Source organism: Acomys russatus, chromosome 19 (genome assembly GCF_903995435.1).
Source record: "Acomys russatus chromosome 19, mAcoRus1.1, whole genome shotgun sequence".
NCBI lineage: Eukaryota > Metazoa > Chordata > Mammalia > Rodentia > Muridae > Acomys > Acomys russatus.
Genome location: NC_067155.1, coordinates 65,671,318 through 65,689,960, shown reverse-complemented (window position 1 = coordinate 65,689,960; position 18,643 = coordinate 65,671,318). Strand labels below are relative to the sequence as shown.

At 47.7% G+C, this 18,643-nt stretch overlaps 2 protein-coding genes and 1 non-coding gene across 5 annotated transcripts in view; 1 reads left to right on the top strand and 2 right to left on the bottom strand.

Moving 5' to 3' along the window:
- Positions 1-172: 172 nt before the first annotated feature.
- Positions 173-14,285, bottom strand: Pxmp2 (peroxisomal membrane protein 2). Of its 3 annotated transcripts, none has more exons than XM_051161765.1 (5): positions 14,093-14,285; positions 10,960-11,070; positions 7,850-8,028; positions 4,035-4,154; positions 173-387 (listed from the first exon to the last, which is right to left on the bottom strand). In XM_051161765.1, exons 2-5 carry the CDS (start codon positions 10,961-10,963, stop codon positions 319-321), a joined length of 372 nt encoding a protein of 123 aa, XP_051017722.1. In that variant the 5' UTR covers positions 10,964-11,070; positions 14,093-14,285; the 3' UTR covers positions 173-318. The 3 variants fall into 3 exon arrangements, with proteins under 3 accessions (XP_051017722.1, XP_051017721.1, XP_051017723.1); XM_051161764.1 differs by having other exon boundaries at positions 7,850-8,012; positions 14,093-14,280; XM_051161766.1 differs by lacking the exon at positions 14,093-14,285 and adding an exon at positions 11,801-11,934.
- Positions 11,615-11,678, bottom strand: LOC127204090 (U7 small nuclear RNA). Its single transcript, XR_007832442.1, has one exon. It is a non-coding gene; the product is annotated as a U7 small nuclear RNA (small nuclear RNA).
- Positions 14,286-18,464: 4,179 nt separating the features above from the next.
- Pole (DNA polymerase epsilon, catalytic subunit) overlaps positions 18,465-18,643 on the top strand; it is a 45,952-nt gene continuing 45,773 nt past the window's right edge. The window contains exon 1 of the mRNA XM_051161763.1: positions 18,465-18,595. Coding sequence (XP_051017720.1) covers positions 18,521-18,595 — 75 coding nt within the window. The 5' untranslated portion in view covers positions 18,465-18,520. The remainder of the gene's footprint in view (positions 18,596-18,643) is intronic.

Here is an 18,643-nt window from a genome sequence, read left to right as displayed (position 1 = left end):
CATAAAAGAATTTAAAGAGATCTGACTATCTATGCCAGATTTCTTTCCAAGCAACAGTAACTGCTTTGAGAAATCACAACTGAGAAATCACAACGATCACAGAAACAGCTGCACCACCGTTTATTGGCCTCCGCCTGGTTTACAGTAACAACTAAGGTGATCCTCACTGAGTCTGAGGCACAAGATTCTGACGCTAACCATTTCCTCTCTCTGAAATGTTAAGGCATTTTGAATCACATAAGATGTCCTGAACGATGAATTCTGTGTCTCCTGCTGGTGGGTGGATTCCCCCAGACCTCATCCACGGTGTCTCTGACATCACTTCCTCAGAGAGGCCAGGTAGGCATACCAGAACAGAGCTGCCATGTTGGCAAAGAGCACCCGGAACTGCCAAAAGAACAATCATCAGGCCATGGTGAGTGGGGGCCCTGACTGCACCCCTCCCACGTCAGTCACCCAAGATGGAACTCATCCCTCCAGCTGTACGATCTATCTTACCTTCCCACTATCGAACGCCTGGAGCCTTTGGTGTGTAACAAGGCCGGCTAGGGCCCAGCCGAGGTAGGAGTACAAACCATCCTTTCCCCACCATGTTCTCTGTCACTCGGCCTCAGCCCAGCCCACCACAGGCCCATTCCTGATCTAATCACCTGGATGTGCCTCCCTGAAAGCACCTTCAGTCAGTTGCTGTCTCTTCCAAGCAGACAACTCTGTGACAGTAACAATCTGTCCGGGCCTTGCTAATTCAGGCTTTGGCACTGGAGCATGAAGGAGTGTTGAACAACACTTCTTGTGTAACTTCCTTGTCCCTCGAGCATCCCTTTGTAACCATCTAAAATTAAAGCCCTAACCCTAACCTCACATCCCTGCTTGGAAGCAGTTTCTGGCCTTTTCATTTCTCAACCCACCAATCCCTCTACATCTTCCAGGGTGCCTTAGGGTCCAAAGTCTGTCACCCCTGTCTCCTTGGGACTCTGAGTGTAGGTTCCACTGCTGTGAGCAAACTATCCCAGGACCGTAACTAAGAGGGTTTGGTTTCTACACAGAAGCTTTCTTTACTCCCCCCCCCCCTTTTCTGCTCAGACTCAATGGGGAGAGGCCAAGGGGTTGTGACCATTCATGATAGCTCTCTGCACTCATCCAGGGAACCCCACTCTCTTCCCCTCCTAAGATGGCTCTAGGGGACCCTCTTTTTGGACTTGAATGTCCATTGATCCCAGAGGCAGCTATATCTGTACATAACAGCTTTGGTTTTTGGTTTTTTTCAGACAGTTTCTCTGTGTAGCTTTGGCTGTCTTAGAACTTTCCCTGTTCACCAGGCTAGCTTTGAACTTACAGAGATCCATCTGCTTCTGCCTCCCAAATGCTGGGATTAAAGCGGTGTACCATCACACCCAGATTCATAATATAGTTTTGTAAATGTGATGTTATTTCTCTGACCTCAAGACCTCTCTACCATCCTAACTTCCTGACCACTTCTCTTCCTCCTCCTCCTCCTCCTCCTCCTCCTCCTCTTCCTTTGGTCTTTCAAGACAGGGTTTCTCTCTGTGTAGCCTTGGCTATCCTAGACTTGCCTTGTAGACCAGGCTGGCCTGGAACTCACAGCGATCCTCCACAATGCCCGGCTTTCTTCCCATGTTCTAACTTCTCAGGAACATTTTCTACCTTGTGATTTGTCCCGTCTCCTTTCCCAGGCTGGCCTGGAATTCCTGGTCCTCCTACTTCTGCCTCCAGAGTGATGGGTTAAAGGCGCTGGCGGCCTGGCTTGAGTGTGATCTGTCTGCTTCCTAGTCACTCTTCAAGTCAAAGCAATCCGGTTTTAGCTCCTAATGCATCCCAATATAGCTCTTAGGAAAGTCCCTGATAAGGTTATTTCAACCTGTTGGGTTTGGGGGGGCAGGGAGGGGGCTTTAATTTCCTACTATTTCTGCTGTGGTTGACCAGTCCTTTGTTATATCATAAATGCTTGTTGGTTTCTCCTGCTTTGTGGTCTGTATGATGGATGTACACATACACAGATGTGTGTGGTCTCTGTGTGTGCTTGTTAAGTAATACATATATAGATAAATAGTTATGAAACGAGGCATGGGTAGACCCTGTACTTGGATGTGTGGTATAAGTGAGGCCTGTGTATGGGACGGCATGGACTTGTTCACGTGTATAGTGTGCTCTCATTCACTCCCTCTCTCCCTCTCTGTGTGCATGCGTGTGTGTGTGTGTGTGTGTGTGTCTGTGTGTGTGCGTGTGTGTCTGTGTGTGTGCATGTGTGTGCGTGTGTGTGTGTCTGTGTGTGTGTATCTGTGTGTGTGTATGTGTGTGTGTATCTGTGTGCGTGTGTCTGTGTGTGTGTGTGTGTGTGTGCATGTGTGTGTGTATCTGTGTGTGTGCATGTGTGTGTGTGTCTGTGTGCGTGTGTGTCTGTGTGCATGTGTGTGTGTGCGTGCGTGTGTCTGTGTGTGTGCGTATCTGTGTGTGTGCATGTGTGTGTGTCTGTGTGCGTGCGTGTGTGTGTATCTGTGTGTGTGTGTGCGTGTGTGTGTGTCTGTGTGTGTGTGTGTGTCTGTGTGCGTGCGTGTGTGTGTGTCTGTGTGCGTGCGTGTGTGTGTATCTGTGTGTGTGTGTGCGTGTGTGTGTATCTGTGTGTGTGTGTCTGTGTGTGTGTGTGTCTGTGTGTGTGCGTATCTGTGTGTGTGTGTGTGTGTGTGTGTGTGTCTGTGTGTGCGTGTGTGTATCTGTGTGTGTGTCTGTGTGTGCGTGTGTGTGTCTGTGTGTGTATCTGTGTGTGTGCATGTGTGTGTGTATCTGTGTGTGTGCATGTGTGTGTGTGTCTGTGCGTGTGCGTCTGTGTGCGTGCGTGTGTGTGTCTGTGTGTGTATCTGTGTGTGTGTCTGTGTGTGTGTATCTGTGTGTGTGTGTGTCTGTGTGTGTGAGTGCATGTGTGTGTCTGTGTGCGTGTGTATCTGTGTGTGTGTGCGTGCGTGTGTGTCTGTGTGTGCGTGTGTGTCTGTGTGTGTGCGTGTGTGTGTGTGTGTCTGTGCAGAGCGTAGTCTACACGGTATGTATGTTTATAGTACATATGCTGTAAGTGTGTGCACACTGGGCAAGCTCTCTCATCTACCCAATGGGAGTCCTATGCTGACCCTACTCTGTGAGCTCCCTATAGCAAAGATGCTTTTAACAGAGCACAGAAGAGGGCTGAGTTCCTGGTACAGAGTCAGGTTGCTGCCCAAGCGAGGCCTGTTTGGAAGAATGGCCCAGGTTGGCAACTTATGTGTCAAGGCTCCCACCTTTTCCTTCTTCGGTGTGTACAGACCTAGCTCCTGGGTTTGGGACTTGGCAGAACCCAAGTACCAGTTCTTGGAAGAACCTTGCTGGTTCCCTGGGTGGAACCAGACCTAGAACCAGAGGAAGATCTTGGAGAAGGGAAAATCTGCATCTCTAATGGCCCTTCCCCCTGAAGGTTCAGCAGGATCCTGCCACCCACTGTGTAGACGTACTGGACCTGTGAGCCCTTCCAGGTGCAGGGGGGTCTGAGGGAAGCATGGGGGATGGGCCTGGCACAAGGACAGTGGTACAGAGCAACCGGAAGCAGTACACACGTGATAACATCTACAAACACTGAACCAACGGATACTGACCACCCTCCTGTGCTCTCCACTGCTCAAAGCCAACAGGGTCAGCAGGCCTTTGTGCCTACTAGCGGCTTTCTCTTTGACCAGCCAGCCCCTTGAAGACCTTGCTCCAGGCCAGGGTCTTCCCTACTTCCCTGATCCACTGTACTTGCCTGTTGCCCTGCATCTGCCTGCTCAGCTGCAGCTCCTGAGCCCCAGCAACCCAGACTGTTCCAGTTCCTAGACAACATTAGGCTGAGCAGCTGCTTAGGAGTCGCTGGGCAGCTTTGCAGCTATGAATCCAGAGCTCACAATGACCAGGGATGGATGGACCAGACCTCCAAGGACAGGTGAAAACACAGAGTACAACCATTTGCTAGGAAAAGTGACAAAGACCTTCAGTGGAGACAAGGCAAGCCTCACCTGCAGGGGCACATAGTTGACGTTAATGAACTGCAAGGGCGTCCACATCCTCCAGTTCATTTGCAGTGCAGGCCAGAAGCCACTTCTCATCTTGGCAACAAAGGTATTGACATCTTTCCCCTGCAGGGAAGGGAAGGGAAGCTGTGAGCAGTCCCTCCATCCATAGCAACTTGTAATGTGGTACCTTGATCTTGACAATGGATTGTAAAACTTGTATTATATTTTAAAACACACCTGCACTTACTACCCTGCAGCTAAAGGAGCCAACTACCCATGAAAAATCTTCAGTGGCAGCACTTCAGTGGCATCACTTCAGTGGCATCACTTCAGTGGCAGCACATCAGTGACAACACTTCAGTGGCACGTTGCCTCTCACACTGAGTGGTGTCTGTCTCCATCAGCTCCTTACAGCAATTTGATGATGACTTGTGCTGTGGCCAGACTGAGGGTTTGGTTATCAATGCTTCCCACATTAACTGTGGAAGACGATTACTTTCCAGTCAAAATTTATCAACTTTTAAGAAACAAGCCCAATAAATATTATCTGGAAAAATACATTATTAAGAGAGAGCACACTAAAAGACAATAGAAGCACCTGCCTTGCCACAGTTATTTTTTAAAAAACTGTAAAATTATGGTAAGTAAGATAATCTATAAGCAATAGTCAAAAACAAAACAAAATGAGAGTAATACAAAAAGTAAAACAACATGCAATGAAAGTGAAAATCCAGAAAAAGAACTGAGTCTAAATAATGGCCTGTATGTATGGAAATAAAAACCTGACAGTTATTTTGAAACAGAGGATTTCAGTAAGTAGGAGACAATATATGAAATTAATGGGAATACGGAAACAAGTCTACCTTCCCCTGTAAACAAAAATAAAACTCAGAAGACAGAAGAGAAAAGCATAAATTGTTTTCTTGGAGTCTTATCAAGATGATTCAAACAGGAGCTGGAGTGCTGAGAGCCAGAACGACTGGCTTTCCCTGAGGCCCTCAAGTATGGAGAAGGGACACAGTTCCTTCTCTAAAATCAGGAATAAGCTCAACAGAACCAGTAATGGCCAGGGCCTTGGGGCACCTGTGGCTCTAGAGCCCGAGGAACCAACTCTTTCCACCTACAAGGGCTATGGTTATCAGTACCAAAGCTTCTGTGAGCTCTGTTTGTGATGCTCTGTCCCATCCCACCCCTCAAAACCTGCATGTAAGATACTGTACTTCTTTTTGGTTTTTTCAAGACAGGGTTTCTCTGTGTAGCCTCGGCTGTCCTGAACTTGCTTTGTAGACCAGCCTGGCCTCAAACTCACAGTGATCCTCCTGCCTCTACCTCCCGAGTGCTGGGATTAAAGGTGTGTGCCACCACGCCCAGCATTGCTGTCCTTTTTTTTTTTTAATAAGATTTATTTATTATGTATACAGTGCTCTGCCTGCATGTACACCTGCAGGAAAGAAGAGGGCATCAGATCTCATTATAGATGGTTGTGAACCACCATGTAGTTGTTGGGAATTGAACTCAGGACCTTTGGAAGAGCAGACAGTGCTCTTAACCTCTGAGCCATCTCTTCAGCCCAATGCTGTACTTCTTAATAAGCTTACTTGCATGAGCCATCAGTTTATGAAGGACCTCTGGGCCCAGTTTTCCTATCTTCTTTATTTCGTACCCCCATTTCTCCCATTAGGACCCTGTTTCTGAAGAACAACCTGCTGGTCCAGGTCACTGACGAGGTGGCCCAGTGGTTAAGAGCACTGGCTCTCTCCCACAGAACCGCATTTTGATTCCCAGCACCCATATGGAGGCTCACACCTCTCTGTAACTCAGTTCCAAATGATCCAATGCCCTTTTCTGGCTTTTATGGGTACCAAGCAAGCACATGCCGCACAGACATACATGCAGGCAAAACACCAATACACATAAAATACAAACAAAAACTTAAAGACTGAAAAAAATAAGATGCACCACACAATCGCTAGAAAGTATTAGGAATATTTATATTGTCTTTCTATCCGAAAATCCAAAGGGAAGAGAGTACCAGAGTTGAATATGAAGTTTTAAAACTTCTGTGTGGAAACACACACACATATATATACACACATACAAGCTTTATTTATACAAGTTTACATGTTACTTTTATATAGACATTTAATGTATGTGAAAGTTTGAAATGCCTAAAAATGGTAAAATTATTTGCTATTTATATTTGTGAAAAAGAAGTATTATTTTTAATATATCCAAATATACAAGTCAGTATAAGAAAAAATAGCACAATGGTGCACATCTGTTATCTCAGTACTTGGGAGGTAGAGACAGGATGATTGGGAGTTTAAGGTCATCTTTGGCTGCATACAAAGTTTAAGGCCAGTCTGGGCTACATGAAACCCTGTCTCAAAACATATCCTTCCACAAAAAAAAAAAAAAAAAAAAAAAAAAAAAAAAAAAAAAAAAAGGAAGAAAAACATTAAAAGCAGCAAAGTTCATGGGATATACAGTATTTGGCATATAAAGTATCTGACCTTGTGAAGGCATAGGAATTAAAAGCTTTTCACTTGATAGTTACAAACTTTTTGTAAAGGGTTTTCCAACATCAAGCAACCTTAAGATTTTTGTAGCACAGATCTCCTTAGTAAAACCTCTAGGCATCCCTTCCCAGAATCAGGTGTTAGTTTATGGTTTTTACTTTTATTTTTTAGATTTTGGAGACAGGATCTCGCCTTGCAGTCTAAGATGACCTTGAACTTGTGGCAATCTTCCTTTCTCAGCCTCCGGAGTATGGCAATTACAGGCATGAGCTACCAAGCTTGGCTTAGAATCATATTAGTATATAAAACATACAAGTAAAAAAAAACTATACTAAAAGTTATCAAGATATTTGGAAACCAATTCTGTAATAGAGTAGTGTACATGCCTCTTCGACAACAGAGGTGGTGACAGGACCGAAGGGCAGGCCCACACACATGTGACAACTGCCACACGGGTGGGTTGTGAGGCTTACGGCCTCTACTAGGCCTGTGGTCTGTTTTCTACTTTCACAAGGAAAAATGGAAAACATGAAAATGGACAGTTGAGGGCTAGCAATATGGCTCAGCAGGTGATGGACAGGTGAGGGCCAGCAAGATGGCTCAGCAGGGAGTGGACAGGAGAGGGCCAGCAAGGTGGCTCAGCAGGTGATGGACAGGTGAGGGCTAGCAAGATGGCTCAGCAGGTGATGGTACTTGCTGTTAAACCTGGGTTCAATCCCCGAGACCCACACAGTGGAAGGAAAGAACCAACTCCTACAGGTTGTCCTCTGATCACTACACACACCCTGCAGTACATGAATGCTGATACATATACATACAGAGAGATCAGGGAAACACTATTTGCTGGGCATGACAGCATTATTGTACACATGAACGCAAAGCAGCTTTGACTATATGCCTAAGACCCAAACTAAATCAAAGCAGGAAATCCCAGTATGGGTAGCCGAGGAGCTACTGGACACTAATGGCTTCTGGGAAGGAAAGTCAGTGATTTCCCGGGATGCAGCCCCTGAGAGGCTTACCCCCATGCACACACAGGCAGCACAAGGTGACCTCAGTAGGTTTAAAAGAAGAATATGATGCTGGGAAAGAAAAGTGTGAGGATAGGAGTGGACACATCAGATGCACATATGAGATTCTCAAATAGTTTAGAAGAAGAAAGACAAAGGAGGGAACAGGGGTTGGGGGGGGATGAAAGTTGAGAGTAGTAGAAGTTCAGACCTGAGGCCCACTCTAGGAAGCCAGGCTACCAATCCGCCTTTCACTGGACACACAGCAAGCGCCAGGACGAACACCCACCTCCAGCAAGTTCATGATGAAGAAGAACAGCAGCAGAAAGGCTGGAGCAAAGAGCAGGCGGTCCAGCAGGAGCCTCTTGACACTGGCCCAGGGAACCTCAGGAGGGACCCAGTACTCCATGAAGATGTAGAGGTAGTGACTCAGTGGGCCTGTGACAGAGAACCTAGAGTGCCACAGGGCTGTGAGAAGTCCTCTTTGCTGTCTCTGGGCCTGCCTCACACCAGGATCCACCTCAGGCCTAAGCCCTCTGTTCTTTCCCCAAAGTAGTGACTGACCACACAAATTTGTCTTTGTTTTGTCTTGTTTTTTATATTTGGAGACAGGGTTTCTGTGTGTAACCTTGGCTGTCTTGGAACTTGCTTAATAGACCAGGCTGGCCTCAAACCCACAGAGATTGCCTTCCTCTGCCTCCCAAGTGCTAGGACTGGGAGTTTTGTTTTGTTTTTGTTGTTGTTGTTTTGAGACAGGGTTTCTCTGTGTAGCCTTGGCTGTCCTGGACTCACTTTGTAGACCAGGCTGGCCTCGAACTCACAGAAATCCACCTGCCTCTGCCTCCCAAGTGCTGGGATTAAAGGTGTGTGCCACCACTGCCTGGCTTACCACATAAATTTGTATAGATTGTCTATAAAACAATTTTCTTTCAGTCAGTTTCAGGCAGTGTTTTTGTCTGAAAAGACTGAAGTTACTTGTGGCAGTTCTTCTCCTCCAGGGTCAGCTGGGGGAGTCACAATGATGGCCCTGGTAAGGCGCACGCCTACCTGAGCCCTGTGTTCCAGGCCATTCCACTGTCTGGCTACATCTGCGCCCTCATGTTTCCCAGGCTCTGAGAAACAGACAGACACACCTCACTTCCTAGAGATCTTCATTAAGCTCTTGGGAGAAACAGGCAAAAGAAAACCTGGTATTACCCTCTGATGTCTCTAAATTGCTGATCTCTAGTCCAGACCTGGCTCACTCCCAAGTGAGCCAAGACCAGCAGGACTGAGTTTCACAAAGCACATTAATACAGGAAGGAGAAAGAACCAGGGTCTTTCAATTCCAACAACCAAAGTCTGTTAACAAGGTTTTCAATTGGACTTCCCTGCACTGCTGTAGGCTATATCAGGGCAAACAACTGAAGTCTTTGGGAGGCAAAGGCTATGTGAGAGGGGTTAAGGTAACTAAGCTGATCTTGTGACCTGCCAAAGTATGGAGGATATGGCTTTATAAACATTGTATTAAATGATCCAAATTACTCATTTGGTTGGTTGGTTTTGGTTTTTCGAGAGAGGGTTTCTTTGTGTAGCCTTGGCTGTCCTAGACTCACTTTGTAGACCAGGCTGGCCTCTAACAGCGATCTGCCCGCCTCTGCCTCCTGAGTGCTAGGATTAAAGGTGTGCGCCACCACACACAGCCCTTTGACCCAAATTATTATTCTTGGAAGTTTTTTGTGAAGTTAGGATTGAATTTCAGTTGGTAGAATACTTTCCAAGCATGTAAAACAAAATAAACACTAAACAAAATTTTAAAAAACCAACAACAAACTGGGTTTGCTTCCTAGCATTGCAAAAATCATACAAAAAACAGATGTGGTGGTACACACCTATAATCCCAGCTCTCAGGAGGCAGAGGCAGGTGGATCAGGGTTCAAAGGATGTATGAAACAGCCTCAGTTTCTCTCTTTCATTTACACACACACACACACACACACACACACACACACACACAGGAATAGCATTATTTACTTTTATTTATATTTTGGCTCAAGACAGGGCTTCACTATGTAGCTCTGGCTGACCTGAAACTCAATTCACTATGTAGACCAGGTTGGCTCCCAAACACTGGGACTAAATGATGAAGATGCGTGAGATCAGCAGCAGCATACATGAAGCCATGGGTGCCACGCTGAGCCACACAAAGTGCGTTTGTTTGTTTCTCTGTGTGGTCTGGCTGTGCTAGGATCTGTAGCTCAGGCTCTCCTCAAACTCAGAGACTCGCCTGCTTCATCTCCCAAGCGCTGGGATTAAAGGTGAGCACGATAACTACCCAGCTTCCTTTCTTTCTTTTTTAAATCACTTCGATTGGAAAGACTTCCAAATCATGTAGCCATCTCATCAGGGTTTTGTTTTGGGGTGTGTGTGTGCGTGCATTGGTGTTTTTTGCTTGCATGTGTGTCCAAGTGATGGTGTTGGACCCTGGAGTTACAGAGAATTGGGAGCTGCCGTGTGGGTGCTGGCTGGACCTGCGTCCTCTGGAAAAACAGTCAGTGCTCTTTAACCACTGAGCCATCTCTCCAGCCCCGAGTCCAGGTTTTCTTTTAAAGGCAGATCTCCATACATAGCAAGCATAGGCCTGGAACCTATGGCAATCCTGCTGCCTCTGCCTCCAAAGGGCTACACTAAACTGCAAGTCTGTGTCGTTATATCCAGCCTCTGATGCTTCTTTGTTGTTTTGTTTTGTTTGAGACAGGGTCTCACTATGTGGCTCTGGCTGTCCTAGAACTCACTATGTAGACCAGGCTGGCCTCAAACTCAGAGAGATCCATCTGCCTCTGCCTCCCCAGTGCTGGGATTAAAGACAAGCACCAGTACACCAGGCTCTCTGCTGCTTCTTAAAGAATTAGTTTTTCCTGTGTTCACAAAGTCTCCTTACCAGGAATTTACTGATCATCTTGTGAAAACCCACACCAGAGTCTCTGTTCAGAGGACCCAGGCTCCAGCTGTGGCTACCAAATACGGGTTTTTATACAAAAAGAATAAAGTGAATTAACTCTGTTTTTAAAAAAAAAAAGAATTAGTTTTTCTTTTGTTTAATTTTATTTTTTATTTTCTATTTTTGGTGCATGGATGTTTTGCTTTCAGGTATGTTTGTACAGCACGTATGTAACTAGTGATTTATGAGATCAGAAGATTTTATCGATCTCCTGGAACTGGAGTTACTGACAGTTGTGAGCTGCTATGGGGGAGCTGGGAATCAAACCTGGGTCCTCCATAAGAACAGTCAGCGGTCTTAACAGTCTCTCCAGCCTCAGAATTAGGTTTTCAAATCAAAGTATTCCAAAGCCTTTGTGCTGGCTGCCAGCTCTGCCGTGGTCAGTCTGCAGAGGTGGGGCAATTCTCTGTGGCACTTACCCATAGACTAAGTATCTGAGAAGCCCACTGACATCCAGGCTTTGAGAGTCTTTTTTCCGCTTCTTCTCAATCACCTGGGCCAGAAGGTTCCCAACGGCTGACAAAATGCCACTGTGGAGGAAAAGGCAATCAGAACATGAGCACAGACACAAAGGCATGCCTCCCCTCATGGCAACAGTGGGGCTACTGTGTGGATTGTGGGGGGGGGCGGAGTCCTCATTAAGGCAGCCCCACCGTGAGCACAGTGCGTCCCGACCTGCTGGACTGCACGCCTCTGACATCCCTATGGCTGCTCCACTGAAGGCAGGAGTACAGAAAGCAACAGGAGGGACACTCATGAGGACACTCTGTAGTTGACTGTGGGCTGCATTCATGCTGATACCTGTATGTGATACTACACTGTAGTTTAAAAAAAAAAAACATTTGAGCCAGGCATGGTGGCACACGCCTTTAATCCCAGCACTCAGGAGGCAGAGGCAGGTGGATCACTGTGAGTTCCAGGCCAGCCTGGACCACAATGCAAGTCCAGGACAGCCAGGGCTACACAGAGAAACCCTGTCTCGAAATAAATAAATAAATAAATAGAAAAAGAAAAAATGAAATGGGGCAGAAGTCAACAGGGATTTTCCTTTCTTTTTCGGGGGTGTGGGGGAAGAGGGGTGTTCAAGAAAAAGTCAGAACGTCTGCTAGACAGATTGTAAAAGAGCTATAACACACTTCTATAGTATTTGTGTGTGAATTTACACTCCTGGAGTAAAATTCTCAGTGAGAAGACAGGGCCCGTTGCTTCTTTGGAAGAGCAGGTCTTGCCTCAGTCTCCTCTTCTGCTACTGTTTCTCACCTAACAAAGGAACTGACGACAGCAATGGTTTGTTTGGTTCAGCTCACAGGTGAAGGGACAGTCCACCACGCAGGGAAGTCAGGGAAACAGGAGGTTGAAGCATCTGGTCACAGCACAGCCACAGTCAAGAAACAGAGAAAATGTACCCTGCTGGGCTAGCTCTCTTTCTCCACTACAGTCAAGGATCCCAACTAGGGCCTTTACGGGCAGGTCTCCCCAGCTCAGTTACGGCACTCGAGACAAGCCCTACAGGTGCATCAAGTTGACCATCAGCTTTAACCATGACAGGTATAAAAACTATCTTTTTTTGCGGGGGAGGGATGGTTTCAAGACAGGGTTTCTCTGTGTAGCCTTGGCTTGTTCTGGACTTGCTTTGTAGACCAGGCTGGCCTCAAACTCACAGATCCCCGCCAGCCTCTGCCTCCCGAGTGCTGGGATTAAAGGCGTGTGCCACCACCACCCAGCTTAAAAGTATCTTCTAAAAGCTATAAAATCCAAACTGTTCAGTAGGGATCACAAGGCCCTCTTCACCTGGCCCTTGGTTACATCTACTCTCCCTCTCTCCATTTTCCCCACCCACCTAGTCCTCCTCCTCACCCCTGCACACACCCTGCACTCCTCCCTCTCTCCATCTTCCCCACCTAGTCCTCCTCACCCCTGCACACGCCCTGCACTCCTCCCTCTCTCCATCTTCCCCACCTAGTCCTCCTCACCCCTGCACACGCCCTACACTCCTCCCTCTCTCCATCTTCCCCACCTAGTCCTCCTCACCCCTGCACACGCCCTGCACTCCTCCCTCTCTCCATCTTCCCCACCTAGTCCTCCTCACCCCTGCACACGCCCTACACTCCTCCCTCAGAACTTCTGCACTTAATGTGCCCTGTGAACTATTGCTTCTCTTCTGTGTTTTTGATCAATATCAACAACACAGGAGAAATTTCCCTGACCGCTCTAGGTTATATATTTACCTGCCTTTTTTGTTTGTTTAGTTCTTCTCTGCTCCATGAAAAGGCATGCGCACCTATTTTGTCCCCAAGTGTATGCCCAACACAGAGGAAGCACTCTGTATATACTTATGAAAGGCTAAGTTAATAGAGAACACACCTATAAAATTTGCTAATAAAAATTACAGAAACATGGGCTAGAGAGATGGCTCAGAGGTTAAGAGTACTGACTGAGTTCCTGACTGGCTGGCTGACTGACTGACTGACTGACTGAGGTCCTGAGTTCAATTCCCAGCAACCACATGGTGGCTCACAGCCTTCTATAATGTGATCTGATGCCCTCTTCTGGCCTGCAGGTGTACACGCAGGCAGAGCACTGCATACATAATAATAAATAAACCTTAAAAAAAAAAATTACAGAAACAAAGCTAGGCATAGAAGTGCACTGCAGTAATCCCAGCACTGGGAGGCAGAGACAGGTGGATCGCTGTGAGTTCGAGGCCAGCCTGTTCTACAAAGTGAGTCCAGGACAACCAAGGCTACACAGAGAAACCCTATCTCGAAAAACCAAATAAATAAGTAATAATTACACAAACAGACTACCTCATTAAGAAATCGAACGATGTAGCTCAAAGGGCAGAGCTCACCAGCAACAGAGCTAACCAGCCCGGGTTGGAGCGTGTCCCTGACTCCCTGGTCTTCACAACATTCAGACTGCGAGGGCTAATGCTTGGGACCCAACACACAAACAGCACTTACCGGCTAACCAGAACTGGGCGCACCTTAATGCAGGACTCTGCCTTTGGTACCCATATTCCTCCACAACAGTGGTTCTTAATCTTAATGCTGCGACCCTTTAATATAGTTTCTCATGCTGTGGTACCACAACCATAAAACTATTTTTTAAAAAGATTTATTTATTTATTTATTAAGTATACAGTGTTTTGCCTGCATTTACACCAGAATAGGGCACCAGATCTCATTATAGATGGCAGTGAGCCACCATGTGGTTGCTGGAATTGAACTCAGGACCTCTGGAAGGGCAGACAGTGCTCTTAACCTCTGAGCCATCTCTCCAGCCCCATAAAACTATTTTCATTGCTACTTCTAAACTGCCATTTTGTTACTGTTATGAACTGTAACGTAAATATCTGGTATACAGAACATCTGATATGCGACCCCTGTGAAACGGTCGTTCGGCCCCTCCAAGTGTTCTCGACCCCCGCGGATTGGAGAGCCGCTGCTCCATAAGGCTGCGACGGTGCAGCATGGTCTTGCCGGCGCCCCCTCCCTTACTGTCCCCTGTCAGCGCCCCTCATTTCCACGCCTCTTCCCAGTATGCGCCCACCTGCTGACTGCCTTGGTGAGCACCGGATAAAGTTTTAGAAACAGCAAGTATTGGGCGAGCGCTCGCCTCGGAAGCGACCCAAGCTCGGATTCCGCCCGCAGCCTTGACGCGGCAGGTGCCATCGCGGTGCAGGTTCGGAGTCGCCCCGGGCGCCCACCCAACATCTAGCCAGTGGGGCACCGGGCCCAGGGCTCCCGGCCCAGGGCGGGGACAGCCTGACATTTCCTGCCCAGCCAAGGCCCCTCAGCGCGCCGGGCCGTCCCTCCGTGCGCGTGGCCGCCCGCCACATTATTTCCCCTCGGTCCCTGAGACCCACCCTCCGCGCTCTGCGGAGGATTGGACAGCGGCGGGGGCGGGCCCTGTCTACGTCAGCCATGGACGCCACGCCTCCTCATTGGCTGGAGCTCAGGTCTCGCGAGAGCAGGTGAGAGCGCGCCAAATTCTCCCCGGAGCCCGAGGAGGCTTGTGACCGGCGCGATGGTCCTCAGGAACAGTGGCAGGAGGCACGCCGAGCCGGGCGCGGACGGCGAAGGCAGCCGGTGAGACATGGTGTCCTGCGGCGAAGGCGCTGGCCGGGACAAGCTTGGGCGGGAGCCGTGGCGGGCCCTGCGCGCGGTGCGGTGGCTATGGCGGGCGGGCGGGCTCCCATCTTCCCCTTGTGTGTTTCTGTGCTTGTATTGAGACGCTAACTCACTCGGTAGCCCAGTCTGCTTCTCTAGACATATTTGTGCCTGTTGTTGTGTGACTTTACCAGGGGAGAATGTCTGTTCTCAATAAAGAAGGAGGGAACGGGCGAACCAGACAAAGATTCTGTCTAGTTCAATCAATTTATTGGGATTAAAGAAGCATCACTTAATGCCCCACTGAAAGCCCCCAACCCTCATGCATCAGCAAGTGATTATAGTGACAAAGGAAACTGGTATGTGTATCATATATGAAATGGATAACGCTGCCTAGTGACAGACACAGTTGCATGTGCTGTAAGTCAGAGGTATCAGAGTGTGGGCACTAACTGAGCAGAGACCCTTTCAGAGCTGAGCAGTGACAGTGGTTTCCTTTCGCATGTGAAGCCCTGGGTTTGCTGTACAGCACCTGCATAGCTGCTGTGGTAATTGACCTGGGGCAGCAGGTAATTCTTCAGTGACAGGTTCCTGAGATATTGGTGACCAGGGGATGAGATTAAGAAAGTGCGAGATCAGGAAGTCTCACACAAGCTGCTGGCTCATGCACGCAGGTTTATTAAGAAGTACAGCATTAAAAATTTTTTATTTTATGTGCATAACTCTTTGCTTGTCTCTAAGATTCTGTACCACCTGTGTGCCTAGAGGCCATGAAGGCCAGGAAAGGGCATCAGCTCTCCTGGGACTTTGAGTGCAGATGATCGTGAGCTACTTGTAAGTGCTGAGGATCACACCTAGGTTCACTGCAAGAGCAACCAGTGGTCTTAAGCACTGAGCCATTTCTTCAAGCCCTGAAGTACAGCGGCTTACATAGAGGTTTGCGGGGAGGGGAATGGAGCAGAGTGTCACAGACAGAGCACATAGCAGCCTTGGTTCTGGTAACCATTATGCCATAGAATGCAAAGAGTTGATTTCTCAGGATCTGGAGCCACAGCTCCCCCAGGGCTGGCCTATTGCTTGTTCTGTCAATCTCGTTCCTGGTTTAGAAAAGCAGCCATCCCTTTCCCATACATTAGGGCCTCGTGGAAAGCCTCAGTGTAACTCTCAACAGTGATAATGTACTGTGCTGACTTCTTCATGTCCGTAATGCCATGAAAAGGCACAGGAAGTGGCCAGTACTCTTATACTGTTATATCCATGCTGTACTTCAATTTAGGGATGGGGTGTGTGTGTGTGTGTGTGTGTGTGTGTAAGTGTAACACAGACCCTTACATATGACAAACACATACTCTACCAACCAAGGATGTGCCTTTAATCATTCAGCTTTGCCATGTACTTGATGATGCTCTAGGGAGAGCAGATGGACAGCTGTTGTTGTAATAAATAAATAACTTTTTTGTTAATTTTTAAGACTTTGGTAACATTCACCCCCTACTCCTCTCCTTAATTCTTCCTAGATATATCCCACTTCAACTTGAAGACCTCTTTTTTGTTGTTGTTGTTTTTGTTTTTTTGTTTTGTTTTTAGTTTTTTTGAGACAAGGTTTCTCTGTGTAGCCTTGGCTGTCTTGGACTCACTTTGTAGACCAGGCTGGCCTCAAACTCACAGTGATCCGCCTGCCTCTGCCTCCCGAGTGCTGGGATTAAAGGCGTGCGCCACCACGCCCAGCGAAGACCTCGTTTTTTAAAATAACGCAATCTCTGCTGCCTATGCACTCCTAGATGTGAGGATAAGTAATAGTTCTTAGCTTATCCTATATGTCCTGTATGTTCACTTAATTGGTGCATCAGTCCTGTGAGGTACGCATGTGGAGGTACCTGTGGTGGTAGTGTGTGAACTTTGGATAGAACTGTCTCCTTTTTCATTGAGTGGGGAAGCGGAGGGCCCTCTTCACAGGTGCTGTCATGGAAATGAACTGAGAAGCATGCTCAGTGCTTTTGACACTGTCTGAGGTAATATGTAAACAGTTTTCTTTGTTACTTTCACCTTTGTTTTTAGATTTTTGTACTATGGCTGAATAAAAAGCAAAGTAGACAGCTTAGAGGGTCCTATATTAGGAGATGGGGTCTGAGTGAACGGTTTTCTAGTCTTCACCAACTCACTCACTAGAATGGTGTCTAATGGACAGGGAGTTCTGTGCTCCAAAAATAGGAATACCTCAAAAGTGGCTCTTCAGCCTCCTTTTGAAAAAGGTCTGGGTGCAGACTAAAGCTATTTTTCCCTAGCAAAGTCAGAAAAGGTTTGTGTTTTTAATCGGCGGTTAACCCAAGCAGCATGTGGTAGTCCCTGCCCACACCTATAGGAGGCAAGGGCAAGAAGATCATGAGTTCAAGGCCAGCCTGAGACTGTCTCAAAGAGCAGTGAAGAGCTGGGCATAATGAGTGGTTCACACCCTGGGAAATGAGCTCTCTTTTCTCTGGCATAAAGCCCAGCAGTGCACTCTTGGGCTTCTTGCACTTTTAGTATCCCAAGAAGCATCAGTACCCTGGTGTGACTGGTGTTTGCTACTGTTCAGGTGATAAAGTCAACAGGTTGTGTGGTTGTTCCCTGTCCTGTGGCCCGGGATGGGGTCTCTGCAGGTTGGTCCAGCTGCTGCTTGCTTCTGCACGGGAAAGGGTGGGCCTTGAGATCAGAGGTCCCACCAGTCTCTCAGAGGTGGAGCTTTTTAGGCACAGAGCCAGGTTCCCAGCCTCGGGGGGGGGGGGGGGGGGAGCATGGAAAGTGAATTCCCATACCTGGTATCACTGTTAGCATTTTGATTCCCCTGGCATGGCAGGGGAAGGGGGCAGATGCCTGAAACCTGCTGGCAGATGGGAAGCGCAGGCCCAGCAAGTGCTTCCCCAGGGCCCAGCACAGTGATTGGGCAGGCCCCATCTCCTGCAAAGGCAGTTCTGCCATTGTCACCTGGCATCCAGTAGCACCTGCCCCCTTCCCATGTCATTTCGTGCCCCCCCCCCCGCAGGAAATGGGGTCTCATCTGGCCATGGTGGAGTGAGAAGTCAAACCAACTTTACTTGTGAATTAGGGATTTATAAACCCCTGGCAATGAGAGTGAATGTGTCTGATTCGCTAGGGCTCAGGGTACCTCATCTACATACAGTGATACAGTGCCTCAGTAACATGGGGAAGGAAGACAGTGCTTAATTATCCTACGTGTGAGGGCATGGTGCCAGAGTTATAATTAAAGGCTTTTTTTTTTTTTTTTGAAGGCTAAGATCTCAGCATGGGGTGGGGTACTTTGTGGAATTTCCTGCGCTTCTAATCAGGAAAAATGAGGCCTGTATTTTATTTTAGCACTATGTGATGCCTCTTATAAAAATCTGGAATTGCCAGAGTAGGTGGGGTAAGGCCCCCTGCTGAAAAGGGGAGTCTGTTCTTGATAGGCTGAGTGCAGACTGGCTGTCCGGACAAGGCCAGGCTTCTACCTTAACCAGCAGGGTTGGGGTTGGGGTTGCCTCCTAGAAATGGCTTTTTGTTTTGTTTGGTTTTCTATGGAGCTTTCTGCCAGCCTTGGTGCTTTTTCAGGAATGCATATGCCATGCCGTATCAGGAACACATAGACATCAAGTGTGGTAGCTCACACCTTTAATCCCAGCACTTGGGAAACAAGCAGATGGATTGCTGTGAGTTGGAGGCCAGCCTGGTCTACATAGTGAGACCCTGTCTCAAAAACAAAACAAAACAACAAAGCGCATAGATGAAAGTTAAGGGTCTGAATGGTGAAGCCTGATTCTCCTTTTCACTCAGGGATGATGGTCCCCCTTCCTCAGCACTCAAGCGTCTGGAGCGGAGCCAGTGGACAGATAAGATGGACTTACGGTTTGGTTTTGAGAGGCTGAAAGAGCCTGGAGAAAGGACTGGCTGGCTTATCAACATGCACTCTGTATGTACCTGAACACTGCTCAGCCTTTGCTTCTAAGGGACGGCTGCA